Source organism: Octopus bimaculoides, chromosome 5, assembly GCF_001194135.2.
Source record: "Octopus bimaculoides isolate UCB-OBI-ISO-001 chromosome 5, ASM119413v2, whole genome shotgun sequence".
NCBI lineage: Eukaryota > Metazoa > Mollusca > Cephalopoda > Octopoda > Octopodidae > Octopus > Octopus bimaculoides.
Window position 1 is genome coordinate 25,164,894 of NC_068985.1, and position 10,412 is coordinate 25,175,305.

At 35.3% G+C, this 10,412-nt stretch overlaps 1 protein-coding gene across 4 annotated transcripts in view; it reads left to right on the forward strand.

Moving 5' to 3' along the window:
• LOC106874393 (uncharacterized) overlaps nt 1-10,412 on the forward strand; it is a 125,336-nt gene that overhangs the window by 100,618 nt on the left and 14,306 nt on the right. For all 4 annotated transcript variants that reach the window (XM_014922111.2, XM_014922110.2, XM_014922112.2 and 1 more), the window contains 7 exons: nt 59-208; nt 3,254-3,436; nt 4,749-4,840; nt 6,415-6,544; nt 7,391-7,572; nt 7,924-8,014; nt 9,699-9,888. In XM_014922111.2, the coding sequence (XP_014777597.1) occupies nt 59-208; nt 3,254-3,436; nt 4,749-4,840; nt 6,415-6,544; nt 7,391-7,572; nt 7,924-8,014; nt 9,699-9,888 (1,018 nt within the window). The remainder of the gene's footprint in view (nt 1-58; nt 209-3,253; nt 3,437-4,748; nt 4,841-6,414; nt 6,545-7,390; nt 7,573-7,923; nt 8,015-9,698; nt 9,889-10,412) is intronic.

Genomic DNA, 10,412 nt, shown 5'->3' on the forward strand with positions numbered 1-10,412 from the left:
TATATATATATATATGTATATATATACACACACACACAAAATATATTTTCCTTTCCAGGTAATGGCAGATGAACCTGATGACAGCACAATGAACTTGGTCCTCCGTTCATCCCTCCTTGCTGTGATACCAGTAACGCAGCTTGATAAATTATCAGAAGATGTATTGTGTAACAAAGACATTGCAATAAGTGAATTAAAGCTGGATCAGGTAGGAATTTTATTCTTTGAGCCTATTTTGTTTCACTTTATTCATCTTTCAAAAATGATTTACCTGAATTTTGTATGTGTATATGAACACACAAGAGGCCAGTTACTGCAGTATTTGCCCTGGGATAATACTTTTTATGCACTTGCTATGTTAAAAACACAATAAATATCACAGAGGGATGAATATTCTAAATTGCCTTTATATTGCCAGCTACTCAACCATGAAAGAGGTATAGAATTGATTGTCAACTAAGCAAATTGAGAGAGTTGTTTGTTGCTAACGATCCACTGAGCAAACTCTTTGATATTTTCTGCTGAAATATTGGAGACAGGAGAACATTATTCAATGTATTTTTTCGTTTTTTTAAAAATTTTTTTCTTTAAATAAGATTGCAGGATATAGCTTGAAGCAAATATTGCTGCTATTTCTAGGTGACTAAGGATCTAAGTTAATTGAAGTAAAGAGGGTGTTTGTTGCTTAATCCCAGGTCACAAAGCACTGCTAGAGAAGAAATTCTTCCTTTTGTTTACATTACTGAATGACTTCGTGTTACATTCTTTTCATTGAATTTATGTGATATAGTACAAAGATAGTTTCCTATTGCCTTTCCTTGTTTTTTTTTTTAATCATAACAGCAGAGTACCATCATCATCATCATCATCATCATCATCGTCATCATCAGAATCATCACCGTTTAATGTTCATTTTCCATGTTGGCATGGGTTAAACAATTTGATGGGAGCTGACCAACCAGGTTGCTACCCAGACTCCAACTGTCTGTTGTGGCATTTTTCTATGGCTAGATGTGCTTCCTAGGACACCTAACAAGGCAGCGAGCTGGCAGAAACGTTAGCACGCCGAACGAAATGCTTAGCGGTATTTCGTCTGCCGCTACATTCTGAGTTCAAATTTCGCTGAGGTCGACTTTGCTTTCATCCTTTTGAGGGTCGATTGAAAAAGTACCAGTTATGCACTGGGGTTGATATAATCGACTTAATCCGTTTGTCTGTCCTTGTTTGTCCCCTCTGTGTGTAGCCCCTTGTGGGCAGTAAAGAAATTAGATGTCCTTCCTAATACCAGCCACTTTACAGAATGTGCTGGCTGCTTTTTAAATGCCACTGGCATGGGTGCATTTAGGCAGCAGAAGTATAAGTGAATTTTAAGTGGCACTGGCACCCATAAAGGGCAAGCCTATTGCTTTCAGAATTTTAGAAAAAGCCAGAAAGAAATGCTATAAAACATTTTATCGAATGCTCCAACAATTCTGTCATTCTACTACATGACTTGGACTCGTACTTTACTTCATCAACCCCAGAAGGATGAAAAACAAAGTTGACCTCAGCAGGATTTGGACTCAAAACCTTTATGTTCTGGATCAGAACAAATGTTAAAACAATTCTGCCAGTCTACAAACTTCAATGGGTACTTTACTTTATCAGCTTCAGAAGAATGAACGAAAAAAATTGGCCTCCATGGAATTTGAACTCAGAACATAAATGCCACAAGGCAACTATTCTGTCAATTAACCACCTTAGAACAGATATATGTATGATCAAAGGACATTCCGGTCATGGCTATTTCATCTTATTTTCTGGAATAATGCCACCCAGATAATAATATCCCATGTGTCCTTTTATAGCAGCAGGGTACTGAGAAAGGTTTGACAGCTATTTCTAGCAGGTTGTGCAACAATGTAAAGTCTCTTTCGTTGGTTCACAGAGAAAACAGTCATTTGCTTTGCTTAGGTTTAAGAATCTTGATCATGGGGTCAGTAGTCAGGTTCCTTAATCTCTTTAGTGATTAATAAGCAGAGTCATTAGTGCATTGGTTGAAATACCATACAATATTTATTCTGATCTCTTACGTTCAACCAGGACTTATGATAAGACTCAACATTTATGTTACCATATTTCTGCTGAAATACACTACCTTGGTTCCAATTAATTCCAAAAATAATGAAGAATTTAATAAACAGACTTTGCCATTATTAAGATGATGTTTAGAAAATTAATTGTGAAAATTTGATAAGTAGTTTAAATGTAGATGACTTTAACCCTTTTGCATTTAAACTGGCTATGTCTGACCCAAATATTCTACCTGTTTTATGATCAAAATAGTCAGATCTGACCTCTCACACCTACTTGACAATGTCATTCTTAAAATAAGCAATCACTTTATCAAAATCTCAAAGCTCTGATACAATGCATGGTTAGTTCAAAACTCCCTCTCTCAATCATACTCTATCTCAATGGGGCTGGGGTCATCCTAGGCTAGTAATCCAGGAGATGTCATAGTGTGTAAACCCTCATCGCTGGTGATCCAAAGCCAGCCTTTCCACATCCTTCAAAATGATGTTGAACCTCAGAAGATCTTCTTTAATTACGTCCAGCCAGGGTAGTCTGAATGCTAAATTGTTAAAACATGAAGTTTGTATCAGAGAAACATAGGCAGCCTCAGGTAGGCTGGTATCAAAAGGATTCATCCATCACTCAGAATAAGACCGCCACCAAATTTTTGAGTGCATTTGGCAGAATCTATTCTGTTGTCAGGGTTTCAGTTTCAGGCCAGGATTCCAGTTTCAGGATGCCTTCCTGTCTCTCCACTTCCCTTTCTTTCTCTCCAGCACCTTCCCTTCCACCTGTCTCAGAGACTCTGCAAAGGATTATGTTATCAGCAATTCTTATCCCTCTTGACTAAGCAATTAAGAAAAAAAGATAAATGACCATTCAATCTTTTATCTTTTACTTGTTCCTGTCATTGATCTGTGGCCATGCTGGGGCACTGCCTTGACAGATTTTCATAAACAAATTAACCCCAGTGCTTATTTTCAAGTCTGCTACTTATTCTGTCAACTTCTGTTGCTTAGGGATGTAAACAAATTAACAATGGTGTATGAATGTATATATACACATGTGTGTGATGGGCTTTCACACAGCTTTTGTTTACCAAATTCACTCACAAGACGCTGGTCGACCATTTAAATAAACACTAACCTTTAAAAAATATCTTTCTCTCAAAACATTGTGTTCAATTTTTGTATGGCAGGCTCTGGCAATGAGTAAGAAGTGTTCCTCAATGGTAAAAGAGGTTCTCAAGACAGATCCAGATAAACTGGGTATCCTCACAACAAAAGTGACAAAAGAAATGCTCAACGAGTTAGATGCAGACAAAACTTCTGAAGTGGTACAAGAAGCATGTAAATATGAACGTGATCTTAATATTGATGTGGTAAGTAGCTGAATTTATTCTAGTATCTTTGAAACATATTTATTGACTTCTCTCATCGTTCTGTGTGTGTAATTGAATAAGAGAGACTGTTGTTGCTGTTGCCGCTGCTGCTGCTGCTGATGCTACTGTTTGGTTTTTAGCTCTGGGTCAGACCTGATCAAGCAGGTCTATCCTCAAAGGCATTTCATCTGTGATCATCTCATTTCTTTTCTTTTTATTTAGACATAATGTTTGTAGAAACTACGTTATCCAATGTGTCTTTTTCTTTTAAGACTGTTAAGTGTGAATTGAGGGAATTTAACAATTGTTTCTTGCCAGTCAAACAATTGGTTTAATAAAACTTCCCTCTTCATATGTGTTGTTTGCTAATCACTTTAGCAAGGTTTATCTCTCCCCAAATTATGGACCAAAGCTCAATTTACATGGTTGAAGCTAGCAATTTCACAAGAGGGACATACAGCTTTGGAAGTAAATTGGGAAGTTTCTAGGTTCGTATCTTTCTGAAAATGCATTGCTTTATTACACATATGTGGCATAGTGGGTAACATACAAAAAGTGTGAGAGGACATTAGTGGATAATGTGCTAGGAGTGACGGAGGGGGTGACATCAGGTAAAAAAGCAAGTAATTTTAAAGTCCTTTTTTTACTCTTGTAATGGCTAGGAACTGATGGTTGTGATCAAGGAATCCTTGGAAATTCTGTCAACTGGCCAGAGTATAGGGTTTATAAGGGTTACTCAATGAGCTCCAGTTGGGCTTTTGAGGAGTTTCCTTTTGGAGTTTTTTGCCAGTAGATACAAGATTCAGTTTCAACCAGGAATTAAAATTTGGTCAATGATTTAATCAACCATATATTATCTTACAAAATTAAAATTAATAAAAAAAAAATGGCACAAGCATGATGATGGGTTACTTTGCACAGACAGTATATTACTAAAGAAATGCCCTTGATATAAAGGTTAATTTCTCAAGTCATGCAGACTCGTAAGGGCCGGTTTCATGGTTTCAATGACGTATAAATTCCCCACCTGGATGGGACACTGGTCTGTCATAGGATTACTCATTTTTGCCAGCTGAGTGGACTGGAGCAACATGAAATGAAGTGTATTGCTCAAGAACACAATGTGTCACCCAGTCCAGGAATTGAAACCACAATCTTATGATCATGAGTCCAACACCCTAACCACTAAACCACATACCTCCACAAATGCCCTTGATATCATATTGAATGAACAACTGTAAGTGAGTGTAAAAAGATATAAAACTCAATATTTTGAGTTCTACTATTAACAGTACTTCATTTTTTTTTTCAGGCAAAATTATTATTTTCTGTCTTAAAAGAGAAGAAAGTGAATGTAATCAAAGACAGTGATAAAGCTAGCTGCACAATAAAATATGCTATAAAGTGAGTTAATTTTGGCAAATTATTGATGTCTTAGTGTTTTTAGTGTTTTTTTTTTAATCTTAGGCCTGTTGGAACCAAGTTAGACCTCATCTAGCAGACCTTCTTTCTTTCTTGCCTTTAACCCTCCAACGCGGAGTATAGGCCGCTTATAATTGAATTCCATGTCGCATGATTTTTCACTTCTGTACTTATACTCTGCCATGAATGTCCCCCTTTCTCTAGTTCCTTTTGTGTTGATCTACGCCATGAGTTCTTAGGCCTACCTTTCTTTCTTTATCCATCCGGATTCCACTGTAAAGCACTTTTCACTACATTTGGTGTGTCTTTTCTAATTGTGCTACCAATCCACTTCCACTATTTCTTAAATATTTGCTCCCTAATCGAAACTTGATTTGTTCTTTGCCATAGCTCCATATTGCTTATGTGTTCGGGCCATCTGATTTTAAGTATACTACGCAAGCACCTATGATTAAAAAAAAAAAAGTACAATAAGGTCTTTGCTTTGCTGAGAAAGTTTTAATAAGACTGGAATATGTCTGCATTTACATTTACCATCTGCACTTACTGGAATCATTGAAATAATATTTTTATTACAATATTGTTACATCTGCTTTGGGATTCTCTCATCATTACTCTAGCAAATGCAAGATTGTCTGTGCATCATTTAGGTCCAAACTGTCACAGGTGGTACAATTCCTCACTATAAACTTTGGCAATATTTTCTTTTACTTGTTTCAGTCACTGACCACAGGACTTATTCTTTGTAAGCCTAATACTTATTCTGTTGGTATCTTCTGTCAAACCTCTAAGTTATGGAGATGTAAACACACCAACATCGGTTGTCAAGCGATGGAGGTGGGAACAAACACAGATACATACACACGAATATATATACACACACACACACATATATATATATATATATATATATATATATATATATATATATATATATATATATATATATATATATATATACGACATGCTTCTTTCAGTTTCCATCTACCAAATCCACTCACTAAGCTTTGGTCGGCCGAGGCTATAGCAGAAGACACTTTTATAGATAAGGTGTAGGTAGGGCAGTGTGGTAAGAAGTTTGCTTCCCAACTACAAGGTTCCAATTTCAGTCTCACTGTCTGGCACTTTAGACAAGTGTCTTCTACTATAGTCCCAGAATAACCAAAGCCTTGTGAGTGGATTGGTAGACAGAAACTAAAAATAAAGCCTGTCACATATAAATATATATGTGTGTGTGTATGTGTGTTTGTGAGAAAGAGAAAGATGGTGATGATGTTGATAGGAAATACAGCATTGATACAGATCTTGAATAGTATATAGTGGTAGCACTGTAATTAGCAAAGCCTTTTATTGTTTTCAATGCTGAAGTGAATCCTCCTATTAGGAAATCTTCACCGAGGGCTGCTATAGCTCTCAACTTCCTTGTACTTGAAAACTAGAATGAATCCATGAATTTAAATACATTTCTGTAAAGACAATAGATGTTTTTCAAAGAGAAAGAAGATCCTTCTTACTTCTATTTTTAAATTTGCATATTTGTTTGAATTTATTTTCAGTGAAATCAAGGACCTTGATGTGAAATCTGATTTAGAAGTTGCTAAAAGTGTGTGCAAAAATCTTGGAAATAGCATGAATGAAAAAATGTCTGAAGAATCTGGAAAAATATTCAGAAACTTATGTTTTGAAGTAAGATAAGTGTTTGAATTATATACACTACAAAAAACAGCTTTTTAAAGAATAAAAAGTTTTGAATGGTACAACAATGCACTATAATGCAAAAAATGGACTATATACCTGTTGTAATTTAGTTATCCATAGTTCGATGATATTTCAGAATACAATTCCTTCTTTTTTTTTTTTTTTTGCAGTTAGTTTCAAAACTAATAAAGAATATAACAAAATAACTTTTTCCTTATTAAGATGATTTTAAGAACATAAATGAATATGAAATTTTAGTAGAAAGTTTTAATTTAAAACACTTTAAAACAGAGTTTTGTACTTTAGAACCAGAGGAGTCTAAGTGGGTGGTATCAAAAAGGTTAAATTCCTATCTAGGAATAATCCACTAAACATTGTGATATTTGATGATTCCAATATTCTTCCAATAATGTTATGAAATAAACATTTACACTGTTTAGTAATTGTGGGGATGAGGTGAATGGAAGGAAAGGGTCAGTAACATCAGTGGCTGAGGGACCCTACTGGAAGAGGAAGAGTAAGTGATGACATGGTTGGAAGTAGGACTGGTGTGGGCCTCTTTCACCTCAGGCAGCCATAGTGGATGGATATGAGTAGACATGCAAGCTAGAAAGGGCATTAGCAGTAGGTTCTAGCAGTAGGTCAGGCAAGTAGGGCAGATCTCAGATTTAATCCAGTTGAACAGCTGACACTGAGAGGTAGATGAACTGTATTTTGTTCCTCACATTACAGTTCCATTGCACTATAGTAATAATATTTTGTTATAATGATTATTACAAGGTTTATTCTTCATGTATTCATTATAAATATTTTTTTTTTCTTTTTTGTTTTTAGTTAGTAGTGGATAAAGAATTAAGTTTTGAAGAATTTGGAAATTTAATTAATTTCCTTGATGTGTCCGATATTAAAAAATTAGATGATGAACAACTTCTAGAAGCAGCACAGATTTTGTCACAAAGTGTACAAGACAAACCTGTTTTTGAAGAAATCAGCAACAGACTTAAAAAGATCGACAGGTAAAAAACAAAAAAATGTTTTTGCATTTTGATTTGACAAGTCTTTGAAATAAAGCAAAATTGTTTGATGATTTATTTAGTGGTGGAATATGGTTGTGGTGGTGGTTTGGGTAGCGATGATAAGAATGGCGATTTGGGTAATGGAACACAGTTGTGATTGAGAAAGAAATAACGATTGAAGAGATGTTAGGAGTGAGACATGATAGTGGTGATGATTGTGGTGGTGGTGGTGGTGGTGGCGGCAGCGGTGGTAATGGAAAGGATAGATATTATGATGACGGTTAGGATACTGATGACTTGTAATGATGTTCTGTAGTAATGTTATTATTACATGTTCCTTATATTTAACAGCCTCAGCAATCCTGTCACTCTGACTACAGATAATATCACTCTAAGCAGCATCTTTATTGCAGGTCGGGATGACATTGATAAGATACCAAAGGTAAGTGTTCAGTAATTATAAGGTTAAAAATTCATAGTCTTTCTGGGTGGTAGTTGATGTTGTTATTGTTTAGCCTCCTATTGACTTTAGTCATGCAAATGTATTTTGAAAGATATTCAAACTATGGCATTTTACGTAGAGTAATTTTTTTCCCATTCTTCCCTGAATAACAAAGAGACCAACCACCAAAAGACATTAATAAAGTTGTCATGAGTGGCTGTGTGGTAAGTAGCTTGCTTCCCAACCACATGGTTCGGGGTTCAGTCCCACTGCGTGGCACCTTGGGCAAGTGTCTTCTACTATAGCCTCGGGCCGACCAAAGCCTTGTGAGTGGATTTGGTACACGGAAACTGAAAGAAGCCTGTCGTTATATGTGTGTGTGTATGTTTGTGTGTCTGTGTTTGTCCCCCCAACATCGCTTGACAACCGATGCTGGGGTGTTTACATCCCCGTAACTTAGCGGTTCGGCAAAATAGACTGATAGAATAAGTCCTACGCTTACAAAGAATAAGTCCTGGGGTTGATTTGTTTGACTAAAGGCGGTGCTCCAGCATGGCCACAGTCAAATGACTGAAACAAGTAAAAGAGTAAAAGAGTATTTGTAAATCCTAGAGCAATGATCTACTATGGTTTCTCTATAAGGATAGAATCACTTTTAACAATACCATTTTGGTGTTATCCTTCTGAATCAAAAGAATTGATAGTTGATACATTGAGTCCTTAAAAGACACTTTGCTTACAGCTTTATCAAGCTGGTGTTTGAAGCATAATTTAACAAAAGGTTCTTTTATAAAATTATGATGAAAGGTTTTTATTCAACACTTTAAAACAATGCAGAAGGGCCACTTGATAACATGCAAAGCTGTTAAATTTTCTTTAAAGTGGATTTAACAGGTATGTATGCTATTAACTGGCTCTTCCACTCTGTGGTTGCTTCCATTTCAACACATCTTAGCTCTGAAACTTAAAATCTGGCAAATTTGTATCACAGGATCAGAGTCAGTTTAAAGCAGGTTGATAAGAAAAGGTTTGACCCTTTCATTTCCAAAGTTCTCTAGAATTATCAATTTTTCTTTTCTTTTTTTATTTCTATTTTTTATTTTTTGCATTCTGAGTTCAAATCCTATCAAATGTTAACTTCGCCTTTCATCTTTCTGGGGTTGATTAACATAGAATATTGGTCAAATATTGGTATCAATTTTACTGACAAAAATTTTTTCCCCTAAAAAATTGCTGGATGGGAGAAGGAAAGGGCAATCACAATAGCTCTTGCAAGTCTTCCAGGAGAATAAGAACGATATAGTTCATATTAAATTTTATCTTCAACAGGTGAATGTTGGAGGAATTATTGGTAAGCTGGTAGTTTCTGAGAACAATTATGAGGAAAAAAAACTTGGAAAAAAATGTTAAGTGAAGCATCTTTGGAATCATACATAGTAGAAATATTAATAGAAAAAAAGATGGGTGCATTGAATGAGTTAGGACTGAATTAGTACACAGTAAGTTAAGAGGAACAAAAATAATGGTAGTATTTGTAGAAGAGGCAAAAACATTCTTCAACTTTTCAGGACGTTGATATTCAACAAACATTCATTGTAGTTGTTGTGTATTGACTTAATAGAAGAAATAAATAGGTAGCTAATTAACTATTCAAATGAAAGTAAATTTGTCCTTTTATTTACAGACGAACCTTGAGTCAGCTTCCTTGCTACTAACTGAAGCTATAAAAACACAGGTGTTGCTGAAGAAAAGCTGCATAACAGAAACAGGTGACGAAACTGCATGTTCACAACTAGATCCATATTTGAAAAAGGTTATTGGAGCTCTGGTGAATAAACAAGCAAAAAGACGCAGGCGACGAAGGTCAACCACTGGTAATAAACAGAAAATTTTTCTTTGTTGATAATCTATTATATGCTATTATTGCTCTGATTTAAACCCTCAAGAGTATTAAGAACAAGGATAGTCAGAGGTAACACATTTGGCCAACAGAAGAAACGATAACAGTGGTGTCAAAACAATACAGTAGACCCATCATGAATAGTTTCATCCCTATTGAACCCTATTTACTCTAAATCGTCCTCCAGTAAACTATAAAGAATACAAAACAGTGCAATTAATATCAACACAAGTCAAACTGCATAAGCATTACACCCTGTGAAAAATACATATTTCAAGGTTTTTTGATGAATGAAAATTCCCCAAAAAATCATATCTGAGAAACGATTGACTAGAAATGTTTATATTTATGGAAATGGTCACTATCACTATGCATATATAAGCATTGTGTTCCCGCTTTTGTTTGTTAGTATACAGAGGTGATATATATATACACACATATATATATATATATATATATATATAGCTGAGTTTGTGAGCGTGTGTGTGTGTGTGTGTG